The sequence below is a fragment of the Apteryx mantelli genome, chromosome 8, assembly GCF_036417845.1.
Source record: "Apteryx mantelli isolate bAptMan1 chromosome 8, bAptMan1.hap1, whole genome shotgun sequence".
NCBI classification, from domain to species: Eukaryota; Metazoa; Chordata; class Aves; order Apterygiformes; family Apterygidae; genus Apteryx; species Apteryx mantelli.
In genome coordinates, this window is record NC_089985.1 from 16,598,093 (window position 1) to 16,625,963 (window position 27,871).

The following is a 27,871-nucleotide window of genomic DNA, read 5'->3' on the forward strand; positions in this document are numbered from 1 at the left end:
TGTGGGAAAATGTTTACACCATGTTCACCATGTCCTTCCAGCCTGATGGCACTCAGAGAGCAAAGAAGAAACTATTTTGTATCTCAGGTGTTTGGGAGATCCTTTGTAATAGAAGTGCTATATAAATGTCAAAATACTCTTCTAATCAGGAAGTCAAAAATAAAATCCAAGGGCATAATGGATTGAATCACTTGAGCTCAAACTGCACCCGAATCATTCAGTTTTGTTGAACTCCAATAAAAACAACTTCCACCACACCAGAAACCAAACTGATACTGAACTGAAAATAAGTGGTTCAACTCCTTCTTCTAATAAAAAGATATTGTCTTAGAAATACCTAAATACATTTCCTATTGTTGGTTGTCTCTGTTGATCAGATATATCTGCAACAGTGTTGTTGTGTTAAGCAATGAATTTACAACCCTGACCAACCATGGCTGTTGGAAGAGGCAAGACTCACAACCTACTCATATTTTGATAGTGTTATTTGTTCTATTTTTATTAACCCACTGCATGCAGTTATCAGTTCTGTTTTCTTCTCAACAGCCAACAACTGGAACTATTAATTTTGAAACAAAGTTGTGGTAAGGGTTGTACTTCTTTCTGTTTTACTCCAAGTGCTCTGGAAGTTCTCATGGGTTTTTGTTTTTCCTTTCTAGAGTCACTTTGCACGAGAAATGATTCCAGGTGCCTGTCAAACTCTTGCCAAAAGAACTCTACATGCGTTGCTGGTGATAAAGATGATACCTGCCGTTGTGCAGACACATCAGTTGACACTGTGGAGGAACTCTGCAACAAAACCTACGATCCTTGCTCTTCAAACCCTTGTCTTCAAAATGGTACTTGTTTAAGCTCTGCTGGAAACCTCAGCTTTACTTGTGAGTGCCCTGCTGGGTATAATGGAACTACCTGTGAAATAGCCATCAGTGTGTGTGACACAAACCCTTGTGAACATGGAGGCACTTGCCAAAATGGCCTGGCTGGTCCTACCTGCCTTTGTCATGCAGGCTACACAGGTACTCTCTGTGAAGTGGATTTTGATGAATGCATTTCTGAACCATGCCACAATGGAGCAGTGTGCAGGGAGGGGGTTGATGAATACTCCTGCTACTGTGTCCCAGGCTATCAAGGCAAGCACTGTGACCTGGAAGTGAATGAATGTGTTTCAGATCCATGCCTGAATGGGGCAACGTGTCTGAACCAGATAGGAAGGTATGACTGCATCTGTCCACTTGGGTACACGGGTAAGCACTATTAAAAACAACTTTTTGTGTGTGTGTCATGGAGAACAACCATGCATAATGTTCCAAGATTTATTTCCCCCTCCCACTTATTTGGTTATATTTGCATTACTGCATTGGCTCCAGCTCTAGTGGGTGTTGATGCATTATGGGTTATCTTATCACTGTGAACTAGTGCTAGATAGAGAAGAATTAAAGAAATCTCACATTTCCCAAAATCTACAGAGAAGTTCCATGAAGATCAAGGCCTAGGTTAATTTTTCTCTTAAAAGAAACATTCTGAAAACACATGCCCTCAGAATGCTATACACAGGTTTTGTCTGAGGACCAAAATATATGTTTGACAGTGATATTTTAAAGATTAGATCTACTTAGACTTGCTTGATTTTCTAACCGCAACAAACTGTACTCTTAAATCTTTACATTTGCTTTTCAGGAGCATTTTTCTTTAAAATCTCCCCCCCCCCTTTTTTTTTTAACCTTTTCTGAGGAAAGGTATCATGTTTGGAGATTTTCAAAACACCTAATTTAGACTTTCTACATCTTCTGTCAGCTTTCCTTTATCCACTATAGCTAATAGGCCTCTTTCCTCTTCTACTTTGCTGGAACTTAAGGCAAAATAAATTAATTTATCCTTTTTCCTCAACATCAGTTCTAAAAATGGATATGCCCTTCTGGTTTCATTGTGCTGATTTTTAAGCTATATAACCTACTGATGCCATATAACTCATAATTTCCCCTTTTACTATTCTTCTAAATGACTCCTTGATCAACAATCTGACTGAATCCCCAGGTAAATGTTCTTCCTTTTTGACATGGACTAAGTTTCTAAAATTTGTGTTAGATGCTCTTTCTGGGGATAAAATAAGGAGCAATATTTCAGTGGGTTCTAGACATTCAAAAAAGCACCTCTTCCTCCTCTATAGAGCACTGGCTATTTTGTATGAGATAGGAAGTTACAGCTGGACATTCTAGAAGAATGGACATTTGTCAAGAATGGAGGTTAGCAGTTCATCTAATCAAGAAAAATTTACCTATACACCCCATTTCTCATTCTTCAGGTTTTTAGTTCAAAAATGAGAACTTTTAGAGTGCCATATAGTGAACTTCTCAGTTGAGTTAGAAGTCTGGGTATCAGTGGGAACTATGAACTCAGATACAAAAACAATAAGCGTGGTATGACAGCCTAGTAAGAAAGATTTTCAAGACCAGAATAGGGCAAAACACCAAGGACTAGGGAAAAAATGTATCCTGCTGATGGAGAAAAACAGAGATTACAGCCAAGCTTTTATCTTTCCAAACAGAAACAGGAAAGTGAGAAGTGTGCCACTACGTCTGCAAAACCCATCTCTCCACACACACAGCGGCCACACATACTCGGAACTCATTGCTTGACCTGTGTAAATTTAACTTTTTGACTAATTATTACTCCTCTCCTCTGCCCTTCCCAGAAACAGAATATTCATTTGAAACTGGAATATTATATAAATTAAAAAGAAGAAAGAGTATTATCAGGTTTCCAAACTGCCCATTTTTGGAAAATTCTATTTTGTATGGTCCCATTTTTAAGACATGAGCAGGATATTTCTTGCCTACTTCCTTTGCTGGAGGGCCTATAATAGTTCTAGGAGACAGTTCCCCTCAAATTTCAAAGCTCTGTTCAGGGATAGGACTGCAAGAGATAGCACACTGAATCATTAAAAAGGGGAGACATTTTAGTGGCAGATTGCCATCAGGTTAAAAAAAAAAAATCATACAGCAGAAAAATATTGGGAAAAAACACCTACTGCTTCAACTGATGCAAATGAATAAGAAATAAGACATGTGGTTTAAAACCCCATCCCAAAAGCCCCATGAGGGAGGGGAAGTCAGAGGTAAAAAGCAGCTTTCCAGTGTCTGACACAGCATTCAGCTGGAAGCCAGCACTCAGTTAATATCCCTCATGAGCAAAGAGAATGTTATTTGAGGGAAACTTGTGGCCTTCCTTGCCACCCTGCTGCTGCCGGTAGGTGTCTGAGCCTAGGCCAAGTGATGGGAAAACTATGCAACTAGGAGAGCCAAAGAGCAGAAGGAAGGAAAAACCTATTAACAGTCAGCATGGTTACTCTGAAATGATCAGACTCAACTCAGACCTCCTGTTGTAGTCAGGAAACTGTATTTGTTAAACCTGCACCATTAGTGAGTCCAGGACTGGATCTATAGCCTAGGAACTCAGTTTGAAAGACAGAATATGAACCTTAGAGACAAAGCAGAAGAAAATATGGTAAAATAATGAAGCCCAAACAAAAACAAATGAAGACTGAAATCAACACAAACTGTTGGAGGAAACTCACTCTGCTGGAGTCACTCCACTTTTATCATAAAATTCTATTTTTCAGGCTGTTGCTCTTTGGCCACACCAAAATCAAGCAGTGTCACTCTGAGTGCTCTGCAATCAGGACAAGCAGAGTTAAGAAATGAGAGCGCCAAGGAAGAAAAGAGTTCTAAAATGTAAAGCAGAAAAGATTTCAGTGTTTTGACATACAGCTCAGACAGGGCTTCCAGCAGCAAAGCAGCTAATAATAATAATTCTTTAAAGAAGCAGCTGACTATTCCTTCAGCAGTAAAATACCAGCTTTTAAAGGCTACTTAACCAAATGATTTATCAGAAGCATTTTTCCTGTTATTTTCTGCACCTTGCTGTGAGTTGTGTTAAATGCACAAGCCAGAAGAATTACTGAATGAAAGTCCCAAGGTGTCCCCAGTGGTAATAAAAATCCACATTTACTCTGTCAGGGGATCTTGCCAACCCTTATTATCCTGGCCTGACACCATGAGTTATTGTGGGAAGTCATCCAGCCTCATCTCATTTCCCTAAGATGTTAAAAAGGTTATATCTTTTGATATGCAGGCAGAGAATGTACACTAAATTTACAGCAGTAATGTTAACCAAATGCTTGAGTTACAGGCTTTGGTTGCTACTTGTTTCATGGACTATGACTGCTATTTTGTATGACTGGTATGCTGCACTTCTTAAAATAGTTGAGAAATGTCACACATAATTCTTACACAAATGAAAGAGGTTAGAATGCACCAAGAGCCAAAGACTGGAGAATTTAGCATGAAATCTGCAGTTTACTATGATAATGCTCTGCATGTGTGAAATTATTTACAAGACATGTGTCATACAGCTGTTAAATAATGAAACTCAATTGGTTTGTCCAAGTTTTGTTGGAATACCTTAGGTATTTGCATTATTTTTCCATTGTGCTAACTGCACTTAATTTTAATTCACCCCGACAGAGCATGGTATAAGAGCCTGCTAGTTACCCACAGCTAGTCACATTAATTACCTTGCTAGACACAGCTGAAGCCAGTCCTCCATTGCCAGTGAACATTTTAGTATAAACTGTTAGGGGCACATGGCAGTTCAAAAAGCCATTTTTAGAGGCATCTACATGCCCTTTAAACAGGAAAAGCTGTTTCAGTGACTGATGAAATAGGTATAATGGGCTAGATTCATTCTTTGCGCAACACCTTTTATTACAGTGTAACTAAAACTGAGATCAATTCTGTACAATATTACCTGATGAAATGAAACCTATCCTTTAGTTCTCATGCAGTGTTCTCATCAGTAATGTATATGCCATGCAAATATTTAGGAGTAGATGCATCCTAAGCCTTAGGCAGTTAAATGAAAACTTCAGCAGACATTTAGGCACTCAGTTCTCAAATTACCAGCACAAAAAATACTGTTCCCATGCCTTGCTTTGCACTCAGCCTCATTGTGCCTTTGTCTCCACCTCACATCACCTTGCTGCCCAGCAATGGGATAGAGCTACCTGCATTGTCTCTCCCATCTAGTAATAGAGGGCAGTGCTCTGGCTGTACTCTCCCTTCCCACTCAGAGCAGCAATTCTCCCCCTCCTCAGGGAAGTACCAAGGTGGGTCAGTACAGATCTGTGCTCTGAGAGACAGGGCAAGGGAATCCCTTGCCACCCAGAGAGACACTTAACAGCCTCTCCCAGGGGATGGAGTACCCCAAGTACAGAGCTCACTTCCCAGAAAATTCATGGTGGTATCACAATAAACTTGCACATATTAATACCAGATACCATTGTCCATCCAACAGTAATTGTCCTCTGCTTCCGGCAGATCTGTGTTGTGCAATACATGCCACTGTTCCAGTGTAGCAGCTGACACGGAGATCTTGCCTGACCGCACCAGGATTTGCAGGGAGGCAGAGAGCAGCACTTACATTCTTCAAGGGGCCTGATCCAGGGGGTATTCTATGCATTCACAAAACATATACCAAGAGCGTATATCCTTTTATATCCTAGCCTAGCAGATCAAGGCCTTCCCAACAAAGTGGAGAGCCTCAGTTTCCTTCCTCGACTTTCAAGTTTCAAACCAACACTCCCCACTTCCCACCCTAACCAACCTGAGGAGAGAATTCAGCGCAGGTTACCAGCTTGCTGTTGATATTTCTATTCACAAGGCTATTATGTGAGAGGAGACCAGCACTAGTGGCCACCTTTCAAAGGGTTTTCAAAAGAAATACTAGCTGAGGGCACATACTCTAAAGTATACATATTGCAGTTCCTAACTTCTGGGCACTGAAATTTTTGATTGGATTTAGCCCCATTGATTTCCTCCTGTTATGTCAGGATATTGCGGTGTTATAAGACCTAACGAATTGTCTACCTGAAACCACTTCTGTCTTTTCATGCATACAGATAACTGGTAGTTAATACAGATCTGTGTGCAGGACAAATTCTCACTCCAAGAAATTAACCCTCTCCCTCTAATTTGGGATTAATAATAATTTTTCTAATTATTCATATTTTTTCTATTTATTTTTGATGCAGGGAGAGATATGAACTCTCTGCCTGCCCTCTTAAACCTGATGACTATAACACAGCTGACACACTCCATCCAGATGATGGCACTTAAGATTAATATATACAGATTGTAGAATGTCAGGACTTTCTTTTGTTCCTGTCATTCTTGAGCTTAACACTACAGATGCGTAAGAGTGGAAGGGGTGACCTGGCTTACTGATTTCCAGCAGTACTAAGAACGTGCAGGCCCACCTAGGGTCTGCAAATCCCTAGTATCTTTGACCAGAAGGTGACTTAATATCTGTAGGTAGCCAAGTCTGAAAATGTTGGCTGTCTTTCTCTTTCATCCTCGAATGCATTTACCTTTAATTGAATGGGGCTGTACAAAGAAGCACACAGTAGTACTTATTTAAAAAGCAAGTCGTATAAGAAATAATCCTAGTTCTCCAAAGGATCCACACAAGTTATAAATATTACTACATCCACATTCTCAGTCTTTCAATTCAAACCACTTGTGTGGTTTAGTATATGCTGAAATACTCTGCCTGCTCTAAAACAGAATGTCTTCGTTCTTAATGGCTTAGCCCTACATAATATCTGTGGAAGGGGTTGTTGGAGCTTTTTATTTTCTGCCATATGATATTTGGCATATAGCATATTTATGACAGAATGTTAGACTGAGGTGCAAATATAAGTCTAGTCTTTTCATCTCTTTTCTTCGCATACAAAAAAAAAATCTGCTAGCAGATTCAATAAAGGCTAGGAAGGAATTCCCCCTGTTTGTATGGCATATCATATTGGCTAGGTACATTGTAAAGGGAGAGGAGTTTTCTTTTGAGGCAACATTGCCAAAGGCAGGTTACTGGGCTTGATAGATTAAAGACATGAACCAAAACAACGCTGTGTTCTCACGTTAATCGTCAGGCTGTTCTCAGGCCTGTAGTTTTAAATTTGGTTGAACTGAGGATCAGTTGAACAGGACTGTTTTGTCACAGGATTTTTAGTGTTCAGAGTAAGCTGTTAACAAGCTCTGGCAGATTTACGGTCACTACACATACTTCTGCAAACACATTGTTTACAATTACAGTGAATTCACAGGGCAATGACCACAGAGGGATTGCTCACTATATCTGGATGTGATGTACATTACCACAAAACCATAAGAGTTCCTGCATTAGGGTCTCATGGAATCCTCCCACTGAAAGTAGTGGCTAGCTGAATCAATGAACCTTGAACCGGAGGCACAGGATTGAGATCTAGGGTTTTTTTATGTGTCGTTTCAAGAAACTATAAAAATCCATTCTCTAAAATTACAGTAAAAATATTTCATAATAACTAGAAAGGTGGAAGACTTCATTAGAATATATGGACTTTTATGTTTAAATACAAAATAATTAAGAGATACCATCTCCAAGTTTTGTTTTGATATGTTAAGATATTTCCAGATATTTATCTGTAATACAGATTTTTATGAAGAGGCTACATTTGAAACAGTCAAAGTAAATTAGTAATCAAGTAACAGCACTGAATATTAGCAGTCTCACTGTTTTGGGGAAAAGTGTTCTTAATTTGAATGTACACATTCCAAAGTAGTGCAGAGCTGGTAAAAACAGTAAATGTAAGGCTCAGAGGTGAGCACCTAATTGCAAACATAATACCAATAAATCAAAATGCGTCTGTTCTCATCTTTTGAGAGCCTGTCCAATCATCCTGTACAAAAATTCTCATCTCTCCAAAGAAGGACCCTAGTCTCAGTGTTGTAGATTCCCTTTCGAATAGGAAATTCTGAAAACTCTTTACAATACTTCTATGACTTTGGTTAGCCAAATAAGAGACAGTGGAGTCAACTTAAAACTAACTTCTTCATTATAATTTTCCATTTTAATCCATTTAGTGGCTGATACTGCAGTTGGTAAAATAAATTGACTCAGCAGGTGAAAGTTATATTAAAAAAATAATGGTTTATTACTCAAAATACTAAATAAGTGCATAAGCATACAAAATCCTGGAATACCCAGAGCAGAAGCTGCAAAGCATTAATTATCAAATATTCAGAGAAAAAGAAATGTAGACTTAACCTGCCAATTATCACAAATAGTTGCAAACTAATATTAGAATTGATTTAGTCTCATCAAATATATCTGAAGAGCAGCTCCGAGATTCTGACCTGTTGCAAACACGGCATGGCATCGACTGGCCTCATTTACACATTGCTAAACCTTAAGAAACATTAAGCAGTTAATTGGGACACTGCCTCATATCTTTACTCTGAGCATTTTTAACTGTGTTTAATTCAATTAACTGTGCAGCCTTAAATGGACTCTGCCAAGATCGTTAAATGACTAGTCACTTCTGTAATATATAAATATGATAGTAGCATGGTTTGAATAATCTGAAAATTCGTTCACTCTGCTTCCATGTTCAAACTAAGAAAATTGGTATTGTATCTATCCTTGTGACTAACAGCCATTTTGTTCTTTTGTAACTTCTCCCAAAACTAGAAAAAACTAGTCTTGCAGTGCACATTGAGGAGTAAATTTCTTTTTAAAATAGGCAATTGCTTGAAAAAAAGATTATGTGCATATTGCACTTAAAACAGTCCTTGCAGAAACCTCCAAAATTAACTCTTTTCTAAGTCTGGGGTTTGCTTGCTTTTTTGATTTTGAAGGTACAAACTGTGAGCTGGACATGGATGAGTGTTTATCACAGCCTTGCCTAAATGGTGGAACCTGCCATGATTCCTTGGGGAGCTTCTCCTGCTTCTGCACATTTGGATTCCTCGGTGATCTCTGCGAAACCAACATCAATGAGTGTGTCAGTCAGCCCTGCCTCCATGGGGGACAGTGTACAGACAGTGTCAATGGGTACATATTCTGCAATAATGTGACATGCTTTTAACTTTTCTATTTACAGACTGAAGTCCTATGACAACCTAAATTGTTAGATAGTTGAGTTCATTGCAAATTGATTTCATTTCTTGATCCTGCACTGATTTCAGTTCAAATTTGGAAAGGATTAAAGAATGCAAGTCTGGTGTCAGTGTCAGCAGGACAAAAAAAAAAAATTATGGCAAAGATTAACTGAGAAGTACATTTTTTACATTTGTACTTTTACTTCTGAATATTTATGTGTTGCTTATCTGGCCATGAGGAATTATCACTTAAAGATCAATTCTTTTTCTATAGTCCATCAAACTTTAGTTTCCAAGCGAGATGTGAACGTGCACAAAATTGAATTTGCCAAAGGCAGCTGTCCACACTTATAGACAGAAACATTAGAAGAGAAAGGCAGAGAAAAACATAAATAGTAGTTACCATTGTAATAGACGTCATTAGGAAGTCTGCCAGGTATTTTATAGGCATACGGGACAACAGCTCCTTGTTCAAAACAACCTGCAACCCATGAACAAAAGAGAGAGAGGGAAAGGGAGGAGGAGAAAAAAAAAAAAAAAGACAGACAGACAGGGAGATTGCAAAGCAACAGAAAAGTAAGTTTCTTCACCTAATGCTAATAACTCTACCTAGAGATCTAAGGGCAGTCTGGGCACCCAGAACTCTGGCATTCATTCTTTGGTAGTCACTTTGCATACTCAGCACGAGATTCTAAAACCCAGAAATTATATATGCATAAAGTGTACATTATAGAAAATAAAGCCAAAAAATTGATGAGTATATTCATACAGGCATTGAAGTTACCAGTATAAGATTTGTCCTGTATTGTTCCATTTCCAGTTTTTATAAAGCAGTTTTGAAGATACTAACTCCACAAAAATCAGCCAGAAAAGTCATGTCAGCAAGAGGCATGTTCAACTTGAATTTAGAGGGGGACAGAGATCATGTTCTAGAAGTGGGCTTTTGTACAGTATTATGACATTACAACAACCTTGTGGAATTTCTTTTCTGAAGTACTGAATGACTCTGAACAGTACAAAGCAATTTACTATTTTCCAGTGCTGCTAAAGCATGACTGCAGTGAGAGAAAGAGGTCACCATGCGCCTGAAATGAAAACATTCTAGTATGCCTGAGTGATAAGTCAGAGACTTTTCACCTCCCTGATTCACTTTTTTAATTAACTAAGTCAACTGAATCCTCAGTCACAGCCTGCCTGCAAGCAGGATGCCCTCCAGAACTCCTGGAGGATCACAGCAACATGGAACATTTAAATATGCCAGAAAGAGGGCACACAAGTGGGGCTTCAATTTAAGCAGTTATGAATATTCCTCACTGTTCCTTCATTCCAGACCAAAGGAAAAAAGACACAAACTCTTCCTCCACAAAACTGAACAGCACCAAATTGAAGGCACATTGAGGAAATATGTGAAAAAAACAGCTAAAAACAAAACAACAACAAAAAAAAACTCCATTGGAGAATATATTTCAGAATGAAAGTAATTTTACTAATTCACATCTTCCTGATTACATTTTATATCCTAAATTCAAATGCCAACTGACCTAATTCCTCTCTGATCTTGATTTAAGGATAATCCATACACTAGTAATAAACTGGCCTGCCAGGACTTTTTGCTTGTATACACTTAAACAGTGCAGTAAAATGTCTACGTTTGCTGGTCTGTTAGGCTGCAGTAGTCAGTTGTCCTCTGACGTTCTCTTACATTCAGCAATATAGCTTTCCCTCCATATATTTACTCCAAGTCTAAGACGCTGATATTAAACTCAGAAATCTCATGTTCAGCAAAATTCCCCATGATTTCAATTGTACAATAACTAGTGTATCATTTTAATGTAAAGGAAAGCCATATAAGAATTAAATTTACTTTTGATTCTGATTATTATTAGGAAAAGATTATCCAGCTACGCATATTTTAACACAGTCATTTTGCAGAGGCCTGTCTTTTCTTATGACATGTGTAGCTTTAGGTGTTTAATTAGATCATGACCTAAGCATAAGAGCTGTGATAGATCACAGTACAATCACAAGGTCTTATGTATTTTGTAATAATTAGCTCACCTGAGAAAAAGCAGACATTATCTGTACATTGTTCATTATTTCAAATATTCATATTTATGTATACTAGTTTGTTTACTTCTAACCCCACAATAGTAGTATTGCTATCAAAATGAAGTTAGTATTACTGTTATTATTGGAACTATGCAAATAATTGGCATTTCTATATTGAAACCTAACAACAACAAAAAATAGTTTTTCAAAGAAAATCTCTCTCTCTCTCCTCAGAATCTCTTCCTTTCCATTTTGTGAATAATGTTAAGCCTACAAAAATTGCACTAGAAGTGACAGAAACAGTTTTCAAAAAAAATTTTTAAATCACTTTCTTAGAAGAAATTACCTATCAAAACCAATTTGAGTTCACAAGTAGTTCCAAAACAAAACCATGTCTTTCAGGAAAAAGGCTCATTGTCCATTCTAAATTTCTTTTGTTTCTCCTAGAACACCAGATGGTGCTCTCAAGTCTGGACTCAACTGTGCAAGCTGTTACCCAAAGCTAAATAGGAAGCCTGTGTAGATTTAGAAACTGAGCCAGATATCTTGACTTCTTCCTAAACACTGGCATTCTGTGTTGCAGGTACAGTTGCAACTGTACCAGTACTGGATTTACAGGCCTACACTGCGAGACCCTAATTCCCTTATGTCGGTCGCAACCATGCTACAATAATGCTACTTGTGAGGACAGCATTGACAGTTATACATGTCACTGTTGGCCAGGTAAGCTCTAAGTTCTCCTGTAAATGCCCTCTTTGCTTTTGTAGTAAGACCTCATTCTTTGCTGATACAATAAAACTACATAAACTTAAAAATATTCTATGGGCTTGGTGTTAGATAGGCTTCACTTATCATGAGCCAGAACCCTATGGGTAAGTCACTCATTTCTCCCTGCTAAGGAATGATTTCCACGCACAGTAAAAGAAAAGGCCTTCTTCAGAGCAATTGCCAGTATAATTGAGTTAAGACAGGAGCCTAACTAGAAGTTGAGATCCACCTCCCAGCTGGATGCTTAATCCTTCAATCCATTTGATACATGAATGTCACTGCTGTTAACATCCCTTTTTTACTCTTCACTAACATGACATTTAAGTCAGCCTAAAAACTTACATTTCCATGCAAAATAATGATTGGCTATTTATAAATAAAATTAAACTAGGTGTGATATTGAGAAACCGGTTTCCTTCATGTCATCAATGCAAGTTCTTCTGTCTTGCAACATCAGGTGAAAATACCCTGGGCTCTGTTCTCCTGTACTATCAATGCTTGCATATCTGAGAGTTTGGGAAAGTTCTCACACATCCTCACTGTGGACACAGACACTATGTTTTTAGGGGACTTCGTGAACCTTTCAGCATGCAGACTAACTAGACGTCTAACGAGGTCAGTGTCTGTGTCTGTAGTGGGGATGCAGGAACACAGTGCACTTTTAAAAGTATTTACTACAGTGTGTTTGGAGCACAATATTATAAGTGCATTAGAAATAGAAAGATTAGGCAGAATGCTTAGCACTTGTTGGGAACTTGGGGAGTTTTGTGGCACTTTGAACTCAAGCAGATAAAGCACTTCACAGACATGAAAAAATTTACGCTCCCCACGCACCTCTGTCTTAGGGAGGCATTGCAAAGGTAAGGAGAACACTGCACAGGCTAAGAGCATATCTACACCACACAGCGCAGTGCCTTGTTATCCACACAGATCTCCACATTACTTCCTAGTAAAAGTCAAAGTCTGTACAGCACAGACTAGATTACCTAGCCCAGGCAGAAAAGCAAGCAGAAAAACAGCATCTGGCTGCTTAGCCCAGAAAAAGTGTTGCAATGATACACTTGCACCTTTAAGAAGTAGAGAGTGTCCAGGAGGTGTCTGAGCACATGACAGAGTTTCAAACCAAATTTACCTAATATTCACAATATATATTCACAATAATATTTTCAGATCTGGTATGAATCGACAGTACATCAATTAAACACCTTCTTCTAATTTCTGTTCATAGGATATACAGGTTCCGACTGTGAAAGTGATATAAGTGAGTGCAGCAGTAATCCATGCCTCTCTGAGAGTGAATGTGTAGAGCTGTCTTGGTCTAACTGGTACGGAAGTGTTCCAGGACTGCCATCAGAGTTCAGCTATGATAAGGCAGAGGGCTATATTTGTAGCTGTAAACCAGGATTTGCAGGTAAGACTTTTTCTGATAAAAGCTTAGGAAATAATATGCTAAATATTTTATTGTTTAGGGCTGCTGTAAATAAATCTTTAGAAAAAAAGTTGTGTTTTAAGGTGTCATAGTGCAAAGGGTCCCTCTGGTGGTCATAATACATATGTTTCAATAGAAATATGTATGAAATAAAATGAGTTTGCTCCACAAGTTGTGAAACTAGCAAGATACCAGCAGACTCCAGGTATGACACCTAAGCCAATCCAGACAGCAAGAAAGAGAGCTGTTGTCTCTTCTACAGCTTTGTCTGTAGAACTTTATTATTCATAATCACATTTGCTGGAATTATACCATAAGCTTTTATTAGCAGGTGTTTTATCATGTGTTTGCACTGTGCACAGGTATTGTACTACATAAATGAAAAAAATCAATAATAATAAGAGAACATTTTCATAAATCCAGCATGGAATAACATTACCAGGCTTTCAGTATTTCTGTCTCTACATTCCTCATTTAATTCTGCATAGCAACATCTGGGGATTGGCAGGAACACGCCTTCACAATGAGTATAATGAGACTTTTTTGATAAATTTGACAGTATAGTGTGTTGGTGATATTCTACAGCTTAAAGGAAAAATAAGTTGTGTGTATAGCTGTGTTCTTAAAAAAACCCACAAAAACACAAAAACACACAAAACAACAAAAAAAACCACTATCAATATTACAGGTAATCATAAGAAAAAAGTTGTATTGAGATTTGTATTACTTAACATAGCCTAACACAGTCTGTACTATTTAGCACGGTCACCAAGAAGTTAATTTTGGATTGTATGGTTCTGCGTCTGTAATACTTTTCTGTCAATTCCATTCCCTTGTTCATTCTGAAGGAAAAAAAATAGTTGGAAGAGTTTAACTAGTCTTCAATTTCTTATTCCACTCGTCACCCGAGCAACTTCTAAACTTCCCTGTGTCTGCTAGTAGGTTGTATGACTGATTTCTTCAACTAGCAGATACATAGAGAGAGATCAAAATTTTCCCTCTGAATTCCCAATTAATTTTTCCTCAGACTGGCAGTGAGACTTGTTTACTCTTGTTCCATCCCTTCCCCTTAACTGCCCTTCCCTATCCTGTCACTAAGTGTTGCTGTTGTACTTTTGTTCTACTTCAGAGAGTATAATATGAGGCTTCCACTGAGGCTTGTTAAATGCTTCAGTCTGTCCTAAGCACCCTTACCTCTCTGGATTCCTCTTCAAATTCCACTTCTTTCTCTTTGCTTCCTTCCAGTGATGTCCAGACCTCAGGCTTCTTTTCCTCCCCTCTCACCCTAACTTTAAAAATTCCCTTGTTTAGTCCTCATCCTTCTTTATCCTCCCAACTGCCTTCACCTATTGCCTTCACCTGTCTTGTTTGCCTGATTTGGGCTGTGATTCTTCTGGCTTTATCCACGTGGAGGACTATCTTACTCCCCAGGGAGTCAGTGGGACCACACACAGGCAGACTAGTCAGTTTGAAAAAGAGAATCAGAATCTATTAAATCTATGAATCTATTAATCTTAAATCTATTTTCAATAGACAGGCTCTTAAATCAAAATGCAGGAATCTCCAGAGATAGCATGGCTGACAAAAGTCTTGAAGACCCTGAAATTCCTACTGACTTCATATGCAAATAAGAACATTATATTTTTTTAAAAAAACTTTATGTAAGTTTAGTCACTGAAATATCTGTTGGATGTTATATATAAATTTAATTAGAAAAAACAAAATTGCTATTCTGTATGCTCAGACAGTGGAAGGCAAGAAGAACATAATGTTTACCAGGGATGGCTGGATAAGCTGTTTGTGAAATGCCTTTCAGTAACATGCTGCAAAGTAATGGCAAAACTAGGTTAATCTTGTCAACTCATCCACTGCCTCCATTTTTCAGCATGGCCTAAATTTTAAGCCATTTTCTTGCTGGCCTGTGTGAGATACAAGGAAGACAAGTAACTTAAGTACTCATAGAGAAAACAGTAGTATTGCTCAGACTGGAACCTAGCATCCCTAGGGACCCTAGATTTAGCTCCATCAATCAGCTACAGAAAAAATTGTTGGAGTTTGAGCTAATGCTATGAGACTGATTTGCATAGGAGTAACAGCTCTGCTAAAGCTCAGGAATTCAGCAATGCCTGTAGATATAATATAGCTAACCTCCCTAGTTGCTTCAGTAATCCTGAGTCTTTCTCTCTGGCCTTTCTCCTTCCCCCAGGTAGTTTTGAAATAGAAAGTGCTCAAAATGAGCCCCCGCTTCCTTATATGGCAGAAGCCTTTAAGGAGAAGCGGAAACATTCACTTCTGATGGTGATAAATCATTTCTCCAATTATAGCCAGATTCATAACAAATAAACCACATGCTTTAATGGGAATTAAGGAAGACTTATGATTAGTCAGTAGCAGTAGTATGATTCAAACTGCAGATGAATCCCTGATCAGGATAACCCAGTATATTACATGCTTATCTGATATATATGAACTAACAGTCAACTGCCCTTCTACAAGGCAAAAAGTCAGATCCTTTCATCTGTGTATCAGTACAACTCGCTGACAGCCAAAGGCCTACATTCCTGGAGCTGAAGGTCAGTTCTTCTAACCTCAACACCTGAATATTTGTATGTGCTTTATGTACAATGTATAAAACCTCAGATTCCTACCGAAACAGGACAAAGATTTTCTTTAATAAATCATATTCAATATTTTATTAACGCTCTTGTCTCACTGAAGCACTTGCAGAACAATGAATATTTATAGCCATACTTCACTGTTCAGGGAAATGGGAAGAAATAAAAATCCACATACCCTGTACTGTGGGGGCCTAATCCAAAAGCCATTGAAATCAGTGGAAAGATGTCATTAAATTTGAGGACAGTTGCCAATTTTGTAACAAGTATAAAAAGGCCTCTTTGAAATCACTGGATAATATTCAAACAAATTACTGTATTTCAAGTGAAAACTTGAGAATACCTACTTTTCAGACTACAGATTTTAGCCCCAAGGGCAGAAGATAATGGAACCTAAACATATGCCTATGTCAGGATGAAATATTGCCTCTTCCAGCTGGGAGAAAGGAATAAATATTATCTGGCAGTATCTTATTATAGTTGGTGGTTGTTCAGGTGAATTGAAAAGTAATCAGTAATCCTACTAAAAGTCTTGGAAGGAACAAATCTGACACATTTGTTAAACTCCAAACCATCTAAGTGGGTTTGCAACCAAAGTAATTTACACAATTCCTTTCTTAAAAAAAAAAAAAAAATCCCAGCCTGGAGAATTTATCTCAGCTAGGAATTTTTTGAGGCCATTAGATAGTTGCCTAATCCCAGATCCAAGACAGAAGATTGCTGAGCAGGTCCTACAAAGGGTTAAGCTTCACCACCTCCCTTTTAAGTCAAAGGGTCTGCGGATACTCAAATTTCAAGAGGTCTCAGGGCTTTTGCAGTAGCAATCCCTAGATTGTTGATACTGCCTTGGTCCGTTGGCTCCCTAACACAAAAGTACTTGGGCTTTCTTTAAAGGGCTTGAGATTTGTTACCTTTAGCAAAAGGCAATAATTATTCTAAAACTTTGTCCTTTCAAATCATGGATATATTGTATTGCTCTAGCATTTCACATTTTTTAAGAACACTGTTAATTGAAAGGTTAAATTTTTCACTTTCCTTCATGAAAACATGGGAAAGAAGGAAAGCAGAGCTATGGATTTGTTAGTGACTCATTTCACCAGGTTGTAATAAATTTAACACCATGCCAAATTTAACGTGCCTCTGAACTTGCAAGGTCTATCAAGCTAACACATTCCAGCGTTGAACTGAGCCCAGGGAGGAGCGAGTGTGCAAGGGAGTCAGGTTCTGCTCCTTGGGCCTCTATAGCAGTGTTGCCAATGGTGCCAAGATGAGTGGGACAGTGTCACTAGCAAGAAAGATCATCCATTTTCCTTCAGTAGAATGGGTGTAAGAAGAGCAGAGCCCACTAATCTATTTGTTGACGGAGTGTCTGCTGCCTAGTGACACACAAATGAGCCCTGACTGCTGAGGACCTTACCATTTATGGTGTCTTGTTATCCATTATTTACCAGTTGTGCCACAAGCACTGTTGCTTGCTTTGGCATCATGAATTCCTGGGAGTTTTTTTGGCCTTTTTGTCCATTTGTCTTGTTTTCCATTTTTCCCTTTTAAATCTTCTTGGTCCTTTTCCCAGTCTGTTGGACCACTGCAAGAGAAAATGATATGATCAGACTGGTGTCGTATGTGTATTCAATTCTTGGCATATGTGTGAAGTAACTGTCTCCTGGAACCAGAAGATGAGGCAGATAAATGGCCAGTATGAGAGAACACTAACTAAAGAAAACCTCAATCCAGATACTGAACTATGAACATCATGGGACCAGGGCTTAAAATCTGATACATTTGGACTGTCATTCTAAACTCAAGTTAGTGTGAAAGAAACACAGAAGCACATGGGGTATCAGGCTACCATTTCTCTGCCTGTCTTTAGATATTGGCATAAGCTGTACCACCTCAGCAGAGACACTGCGTAGACTGTCTCAGCCAGCCATACTCCTCTCCCCTAGCATTCTTTCTGTGTGTGACAATATTATACAGACCTAAATATTATTTATGGGAAATGGGTAGGGTACTAGGTACATTATCACTAACTTGGAAAGCTCACAATACTAATATATATTTTTGGTTTCTTAATTATTTTATTATTTTAACACCCTTCTCAACCATTAGTGCCTGTACAATGATCACATTGCTGCTGACCATCATAGACATATAGAGCAATGTGATTCTTACAAAGATCAAATTAAGCAGATTAATAACAGAGTTCTCATCTTCTCCCCAAACTCCAACATTTTTTTTCTTTATTTCCTCATCTGCCATTCAGCTGTTCACACCACAATAGCCAATCATTCCTCCATCACACGAGATTTATCCACTTTATTTCATGGCCCATCATCACCATTTAAAAGACTCTTTTCTCTCAGTTCTGAAGCCTTAGAAGAAGACAAGAATATTCAGAGAACATTCACTCACTTTCCTTTCCTATGCCAAAAGAAAGGATCAAGAGAAAAAAGGAGGAGAAATAGGGAGAAACCAAGATATCTTTAAATCGCAGGGAGACAAAAAGAGAGAGAAGCTGGGCTGGCTTGAGCTGATGGTTTTTTTCTGCTCTCTTCCCAACATCCTTTGTGGAAATAATAACGGGTGATCCCTCCTGACACCAAATTCCTGAAGGTCCTAAGGGAAAAGAGATGGTCTTTTCTGATTCCTGCAGCAATTAATTGTCTATAAGAAGGCTTTTCCACTAATCAGGAATGAAAACTGAGGGCTGCAGTTTCTCCCAGTCTTTGTAAAGGTCAAAAAATGCACAATTACAGTTAGCCAAAGTTAGTAACACTATAGACAGGCAGATCACAGACCTGCCCATATTATGATCAGTATGTCTCCTTATGCCAGATTGACTTCTTGTCAGACGAAGAAACAACCCAGGAGCTAAAGATGGCACTTTACTGAAGTGATTGTGAGAATGGCTCAGCAATGAGTTTGACAAAGAAGCCAGTAAGCAAGTCAGCAAGAACGACTGCTGAGGAAGATTATGACTGTGCCACCATGCATCTTTTAGAAGAGTAGCAGTAGTGTAGGTCATGGCAACACCCAGTTGTTCCAGGGTGAGAAAGTTATGCTGGGAAAGTGGATCCTGCATAATAAATTCATGATCCTGTCTCCTTCCCAAGCTAGGAAGGTGTCAAGAGCATCTCTCATCAGTAGGACACAGGCTGCCGCTGCAGGAAGGACAAGCACTCAAGTTCAAAATTTTTGTTAGCTAATGATGCCTCCACATACAAGCAAAGGTTCAAGAAGGAAAATGCTGCTATTATCAAGCATCCATCCAAGGTTAGCTGGTCTAAGGAGAAATTACAAATACTATTTATATATTGTTAAGTACAATACATATTAAACACCCTAAACAGAATAAGGCTTGATGTACAGGCTTCTTACCATTCTGGAATTGTAAAGAGGCTGTAAAGGGGATGCAAACCTACATCTTTTTCCACCCTAATTCAATTCTTTTTTTTTTTGAATTTTACACTTTTACACTGTTAGACTGCTATGAAAGGATCCCTCATGAAAAATCAGAGCCTTTAAGAGACTTGCCGGCACTGGGAAGTAAACTACAGTGAAAAATGGAAAAGTGTTGCCATCTTCGAAGTGTGGGCAAGCACTTATTGTTTTCCTAGAGTTATTTCTATAATGCTGCATTGTCCATCTCAGTTCAAGACTCTATGAAAGTGAACTCCTTCATGCTCCAGTTTCAAAACCACGGGGTAGAAGGAAGAGGAAGGAATTTGTCTTACTGCTCCCAGCCAGTCCCTACCAACAGCCAGACTAGTTACAAGACCAGTATATGCAAGTGCTATATCAACACAGGATGTCCTCAGGGCCTGGAAGGTGCTTACTGCCTGTAAAAACTACGCAAAAAGGACAATTAGCACTTTAATGTACTTTTTCCATCTCTCCTAAAGCCTCTGATCTTGAAAGAACATTTGGACAGGCTTTAAATGATTCTATTCACTAATATTTTTTAACCTTTCTGCAATCTGTAGCATCCTTGTAAAGAGTTGTTCATTTTGTCATCACCTGTGCCTATGCTGAATTGATTCAAGTTTCCCTTCTCTACTTTTGTCACCAAGTTTTCTCATCTCCTCTCTTTTTCTTAATTCTTAGAATTAAGGACATTCTCTTTGAATTTTGGAGTGTGTCCTTTAATCCTGGCCTGTGCACAACTCCAGGGAAAGAGGTAGACAGCTTTTTTAATGGGTTTCAGAATACAAGAATGCATGTTCACCAGTTTCTTGCCTGCCTCTCTATTCACTGTTTGTCAAATTGCTTTCTTTGCAATGAGCACTGATCATTTCTTACGTGCTCAGCTATTAGAACAAACTCATCATTAAGCCTTTGATTTCCTCTGGAAAGTTCCCTAGAGAGAAAGCTGAAGTCGCACTTACAGTCTGTTGTACCAAAATGGCCATACACAGGAAACATACCTCAAAACATCGATGGCAGCACTGAAAATTTGGCTATATCTAGAGAAAGTTAAGAAATTGCCAGAGCTCATGGGACATTTCCATTTGATTTCTATTTCAGTTAGAGCTCTTCTTCAACAACCATGAGAGATTGTACAACTCTGGAAATACCATTTAGTGCAAGAAAGTTTAATTTTTACATTCCTCAGGCATCTAAATCACCAAAGTGGCTAAGACTGACTTGTGTAACTCATGCCAGCTCTTTCCTAATTTCCTAATATTGAGATACTTTGTCAAAGCCTAAGATTTCTCACAAAAATTAATCTTCTTATGACATAACTTGCCTTCCTCCATGGCAGTGGGCTGACAGAGTGATTGTTTAAATGGAACGAGCCTTGTAACGGCTACCCATTGTTTATCAGGCTAAAGAATTCTGGTTTAGTGGAAGACTTTTCAGAAGACAGCAGCATGTACCTCTGTAAGTGAAAATGATACCATCTGATGTTTCTATATTTACCTCAGTATTTCAGGAACTTGGGTTCCACTTCCCTAAAATCTGAACAGTTCATAAATACAAGCAAATTCATTCACATACAATCACTGTGAAGTACATAAATATTATCCCCACTTTAGAAATATAGATAAAAAGGTTAAGGTCCAATATGATCACAGCAACAAGGTTGCCCCACTGCCTCTGCTTTTCACCTGAGGATGTCACAGTACTTTACAAACAGTGGAGTCTCACATCAACCCACTGAGGATGTATCTGTACATAATTATCAGATCCAGTTACCTGTATTTGATATGCTATAAGTTGAGACTGAAATAGTTTCAGATCCTAGATACAAAACATGAAGCTAGCATAGGCACTAACTATGCAGAGCACCCCTTTTAATGAAATAAAATTCAGCTTTGTTAAAAGCTTCAGCTTGCCCCTATTAGTCCTGTTTACAAAGGAACTTTTTGATAGAAAAGCAAGTATCTTTACTGGCAATTAAGATCTATGTCAGAGTTATGTAAAAGCTGAACCTTGATGATTAAGAAAGGAGTTCTGGAACTTTTCATGACAGCAATTTACAGAATTAGTCCCTAGACTTGACAATTGGTTTGCAATTCTGAAAATGACATTGAGGGTCCTGATATAACTGTGCATATTTTTTCATTGGAAATATGTATTACATGAGAAGTATCTCTCCCCTTCTTGTTGCAGTTGGCACTGGAAACTCAATTAGCTCACAGCCATCACTTCTGCATTATACACCACCAAAAGAATGCACAAATATCAATGTTCATTTTTGTATGAGTTAGAAATGTAGGAAATTAAAACCCTAGGAAGGCACTACCAATGTTATTTTCAGAACATCTACTGAGTTCTACCCTTTAAAATTTCATAGCTGATCCATCACTACTATGATCTATTTTGTCTAGTTACACTGCTATGTTAAGTTGTATAATGTAGTCTGATGTGATTGACAGAGCCTGCAAGCAGTGGGTATTTTGAATCTGGCACATCTCTCTGTGTTAAACATTGTTGCACATAAACACTTTTCAGCATGGAAAGCTTGTTCCCTTGAAAGGGAGAAGGATGGAAGGAGGGGATGAATTGCTTCTCAGCCATAAGCTCCCAGATCTTGAAACGCACAGATAAGTAACGTCCTTAGATTTAAGGAATCTGTAAGTCCATTACTTGACAGAAAGTGTTCTAAAAGAAAGACAATTGTACATTATTCAGCAGTAGGAAGAATGCTTTTCAAGCATGTATTTTTTTTTCCAAATACACTTCCTCTTTTCTTTCCTGATACCCACTCCTAGCTGGTCATTCCTATTAGGAATACACTCCACATGACTGCCTTCCAGTTACAAAACTCCAAATTTCCAGTAAGAAATTTCCCTCTGGGGCTTTCTTCAGGTCCTTCCTACTTACCTTTTTTATTTCTTTCTGAATGCTAGCAATAAACCTTTCCTATCCTTTTTGATTGGTATACCTCAGATATTTACAGCCTCTTACATTCTAGTTTTGCTACCTCTTGGCTGAGCTTGTGAATCCACTTAGTTCCATCTTTCCCTGTAAAGCAGTCTATAGCCTTTGCATTTCTTGTTTCCATTTGCCCCAGTTCATCATTGTGTTATGCAAACTAGAACTAAACATAGGACTCATGTTGTGACCTTCCTGTTATTAAAAAAACAGTGATCATCTTTTCCCTAATATAAACACAAACAGCTGTGTACTTTCCAGCTTGTATATATGCTAATGTCAGGTCTACATGTCTGTTGCACATTGGCATTACAGATTATCCTATATGTTTTCTAAAGAAAGGTGTTTCTTGCACATGCACATACAAAAATATATTGGATATACACATATACAAAAAGCTAACCACTAATGAATTTACAATGTTAAGTTGTAGTCTATGGTATAATCATGCACAAACCTTGGTGAAATCAAAGGTATTGCACATACTAAACTGACAGCAGAACTCTGCTCATCCTTTTACAAAAGTGATTCTCCAGCTCAAAGCTACATTACGGCCTGTGCTTTTTAGCATTGTATTGTATGAGCCTACATCATTCTGGTCAAATTACAATCAGGTTTCTAAGTCAAGGAGATGCACAACCTGGTCTCCAAACAGAAACAAACTTTCTTTAAATCTACACATCATATAATTTACACAAATCTGGAGAAAGTGCTTAACAAGTAGCCAATGAAGACCTGTGCTATGGGACTAATATACTTCTCTTCCTCAATACAGTCAAATTAATGGAATATTTAGGGTCAAATGTCAAGTGATAAACAAAATGACCTAATTTAATAGTTCAAAGTTTTACTCAACAGATGATTTTGAAAACAACCTTAATAATCTCACCATTGTTAAACCCATTAAAATCCAGTTTATTGGAAATTCAGTAAATTATACAGCCAGACTTTTTAAAAGGCATTACTTCTCTTTTCACTCCATAACAGAAGAAATCAGGAGTGACGTTAGAGAAGCTGGAGGAGTACAGTCAGAAATAGCACATGGGCAAGTAGTTCTGAACCATATGTTTGTATGCATGTATGTATTTTTTATGTATGTGTGTATATACACACACACACATATGCAAACACTCTCTCTATAAATACATGTATGCACACACATAACAGCCCCTTCAGAGTACTTTATTGCTCTCCTTATAGAAAGCCTTTCTTTGATCACTAATTAAAAAGGTCCACAACTTCTTTTTTTCCATTTTGAAGTGCACGCTCTTCTGTCTGGTTAGATGGTTTTGTGGTAAGAATGAAAGATTTGTCTTCATCCTTTTCTTAAGATTTGCAGCATGCAATATTTATGTTTGTTAATAAACCGAAGTTTATGTTGGTCTCCTTTACTAATTAATTATTTTAATTCTGTGGCTTCTGGGAAACATATGTTTGTGTGCCAAACCTGTACATATTTGTTATGCCAGCAATACTGGCCTGTATTCAGATAAAAAGTCAAGATGCAGGCATATACTTTTTAAGATTAAAGTATGCAGATTACTATTATCTTGCTATGGCATTAAATATAAATATTGTAATGCCATTTATCACTTAGTTCTTGTAGAAGTTAGAATTTTCATACAGCTCAGCTACTCTGTTTCCATGCATATAACTTTTCTTACAGATTTTTAGATGCCTCTGAAATGCCGTTTCTTAAAAATAAATATCCTCAAACCATCCACAGTGGTGGGCTGGTATTCTGTTTCATCCTGAGTAAAGGCCTCTACTTGGTAAACTGCTACTTGTGTTATCCACAGAAAAGTATAAGTTGCCCTCATATGTAAAAATATGTAATTTGTTTTAATCTACAATCTGAAATAGTTTCTTCAGGCTTGAGAATATTTTTTGCTCGTTTTACGTTTTTATTCTTGCACTTCTGTTATTTTGTATTTCCAATGTAAATTTCTGTCTTAAAATTGATGTGACAACTCCCTGTTTCTTTTGAACTAGCATCACCATTTTACTACTTGCAGAGCTGTAAGAAAGTTCTCTGTATTCTTTCTGACCTTCCAGCCAGCAGGGTAAGCATAAAAAACTGTGTATGTATAAGATCTGCTACACATGAGCAAAAATCTAGTTTTAGTTGACAGCATTTCAAAACAGTCATTAGAGTCTAATCTGGAAGATACTATTGCTCAAAGAGTTTCTGATGAACACTGTTTGCTGATCCAAATTCTTAATATCAGTATTTGGCTTTAGCACTACACAGTTTGATTAGCAGCATCTTCCACATGAAGCTTAGGGATATGGGTCTTCAGCCAATCACGTGAAGCTCACTCAGAGCTATAAGAGTTGTAGAAAAAAATAGCACTACAATTTTAAGTATGGAGGAGTAATCTCATAGCCCAAATCAGGGCTACTATTAGTTAAAATCTGTTGCACCTTGGAGGCTTGGCTTTCATACAAGAAAAAAACATAATCTTTCTATCCCAAAGTATTGGCTTCTGCTGATTGTGCGAGTGGTCTTGCTGATGAAGTAATTTGGGTGGAAGGAGGCAGCAGAATTCCTGTCCTGCTAAGGCCTAAGCACACACAATGAATTCTGCACCTACACTCAACAAAATATGTGTTTTACTCAAGTGTTATGCAAAATATTCATGTTTTCCTCTTGATCCTTGAACTACCAGCAAAGGACTAGTTTAGATCCTTACATAAGGTTCCCATAATGCCAGTGGCATAAATGGCATGAGTTTTTAAAACATAAAAGGCACCTCATCTAGGCTCAGAAATGTCAGTAGTAATTACAAACTTTGTTTTCAAGTATAATCAATTTTTTATTTATGGTGTGAAATGTTTTTTACCCTTTTGAACTTTCACTATTCTAAGCCAAGCAAAATTGTTGGCATGTTCCTTTAAAAATAATTGCTTCTTGACTGAGAAATTGAATGTCAAGTTCCAGCTTGATGTAAATTAAATGGGTTACATTAATAATCTGGCCCATGGTAGAAGTGAGTGTTTCGATTCTGGGTTTGACTTCAGGACATGACCTCTTGATCGCACAGGTCAGCACAGATGGGAAATATTGGAGAGGTACCCTAGGCTGATGTGGGGAAGAAAGTGTCTTGTACTGATGTATCACAAACTGTCTGATCCATTAAACAGAAGCAATGTCAGACTCCACAGAGAATAAAGCTTAGTTGTTATAGGTCATTACGCTCTTCAAAAAAAGAGTTGGAAGGAAGATCACAATGATGGAAATCCTCAGGGCTGTCATGCACAAGTAATCTTCTAAATCTTCTTGGATTAACACTTGCGATATACTGGGTGAAGGCATTAAAAAAATCCACATACTCTTAACTTTTACAGTACAGCCATGTCTCAGATTTCCCATCTGTACCTGTTATAAAGGATTATTTAACAACATACAGTATTTTAAATTTAAAAGCAGGATATCACTAAAGCTGGGCCTCATGCTTATGTGGTCAGGTCTTAAGTAGAATTGTATACATGAAAGGAATCATGTTAGCAAGATCAGGCAAAATAAACTTCTTCAAGGGGAAGGAACAGGTGAACTGGTTTTTGCTTTGAAAAGCTTACTTCCTGCCTTTAAAATTTACTTTCCTTTCAACTCCCCTCAATAAAGGTGTGGACCAGAAACACCATCCTTTCTTAAGCACATAGCTTTCTATGTGTATATATATATTTATATCACAGAATCATGGCATCATTGAGATTGGGTGATACCTCTAGAGATCATTTAGTCCAACCCTTTTGCTCAAAGCTAGGTCAACTAGAGCAGATTGCTCAAGACCGTGTCCAGTCAAGTTTTGAATATCTCCAAGGGTGGAGACTCCACAACCTCTTGGGACAACCTGTTCCAGTGTTCAACCACCCTCACACTGAAGAAGTTTTTCCTTACGTTTAAATGGAATATCCTGTATTTCAGTTTGTGCCCACTGCCTCTTGTCCTTTTACTGGATACCGCTTAAAAGAGTCTGGCTTTGTCTTCTTTACTGCCCCCCATCATGTGTTTATATACAATGATAAGATCCCCCCCAAGCCTTCTCTTCTCCAGGCTAAACAGCTACAGCTCTCTCAGCCTCTCCTCTTACAAGAGATGCTCCAATCCCTTAATCATCTTTGTGGCCCTTTGCTGGACCAGTTTGTCCATGTCTACTGGGCTACTGGGGAGACCAGCACTGGATCCTGCACTCCAGATGTGGCCTCACGAGTGCTGAGTAAAGGGGAAGGATCACCCCCCCTTGACTTGCTGGCAACGCTCTGCCTAATGCAGCTCAGGATGCTGTTGGCTGCCTTTGCTGCAAGGCACATTGCTGACCCATGTTCAGCCTGTTGTCCACCAGGTCTTTTACTGAAAAGCTACTTTCCAGCCAGTCGGCCTGTACTGGTGCCTGGGGAGCTACTCCTCTTCAGGGGCAGGACTTTGCATTTCCCTTTGTTGCACTTCATGAGGTTCCTGAATATTGCCCCTTTCTCTAGCCTGGCAAGGTCCCCCTGAATGAAAGTACAACCATCTGGTGTACCATCACTCTTTCCAATTTTGTATACCTACATGTATAATTGTATAAAATTCCAATTTTAATCCACCATCAACAAAAAACTGATCACTTTAATGCTTTTCTTGAATTGGACTCAGGAGGTTTATACTTTGCTGACAATTAATTATCACTGATGAGTCCCAGGTCTAAGGTCTTGTCAGGAACACAAAATGTATGTTTGGACACTAAATAATAAAAATAAGCTGATAACGTGAGCACCAAAATTAATTTTATGTGCTACATAAAAGCTCTTTTACATGAATTGTTCCCTGTAGCATCTAGCTCTTAATTACCCAGTGTTTGCTAGTAGGAGGAACAGAAGTGATAAAAATTAATATTTTTATGTCTGCTCATTTGAACTGTTTGAAATAAATACTAAGGTGACTATAAGGAGGCACAACCTGTTTCTGTTTACATACCCTGACTGATTTTTTCAGGTATAAGGAGAAGTTCAAAGAAGTTAAGATAGCCTTTTACTGACCATCTGAGTGCTGATCCCTTTTTAAAAAAAATTTAAATGAACTTGGACAAGAACTTTCGTGGACTGTTTAGGGAGAAATGGATTAAGGAAAGCATGCTCTTTCCCTTGCTGACACTGAACTTTGCACTTCAGAAGACAAACAGTCTCAGACAGAGGAAAAAAGTCTAGCAAAGATGGATAATTTGTGCTGATAATTAACTGCTAGAAATAGATTCAGTGGATGTGATTCAGATTGCTCTCCCACAGCTATAATTCTTAGAGTTTGGCTGCGTTAACAACTATGATACTATTAGAGAATCATAAAGATCAATATTATTATGGCTGTAGTCTCTGTAATGTAGGCACTGTTTTTTCTTAACAAAGAGGGTTAGGAATCCTTATTATTAGGCCTGTATGTGAGGTCAGAATATAAGGTTCAATCTCTGGCTATAGTAACAAATAGAGAAAACTATTTAAATGCTGTACTATGGATACGTCTGCACAGCAGTAGGAAGTGTAATTGTAATACGTAAGATGTACAAAAGCTAGATTTAACCCAGCTAAATCATATACCCCTCGTATGACCCAGGTAATCCCCAAACAACACAGCCAGAAGTCCATGGCGTGCATGTATAATCTCAGCTGAAGTCCATGCTATC

General features: G+C 38.2%; 1 protein-coding gene across 1 annotated transcript in view; it reads left to right on the forward strand.

The window, feature by feature from the left end:
* The first annotated feature begins 433 nt into the window (after window positions 1-433).
* Window positions 434-27,871, forward strand: part of CRB1 (crumbs cell polarity complex component 1) — an 80,727-nt gene continuing 53,289 nt past the window's right edge. Inside the window, exons 1-5 of the mRNA XM_013961197.2 lie at window positions 434-449; window positions 660-1,244; window positions 8,730-8,925; window positions 11,605-11,744; window positions 13,018-13,200. Of these exons, the coding sequence (XP_013816651.2) occupies window positions 434-449; window positions 660-1,244; window positions 8,730-8,925; window positions 11,605-11,744; window positions 13,018-13,200 (1,120 nt within the window). The remainder of the gene's footprint in view (window positions 450-659; window positions 1,245-8,729; window positions 8,926-11,604; window positions 11,745-13,017; window positions 13,201-27,871) is intronic.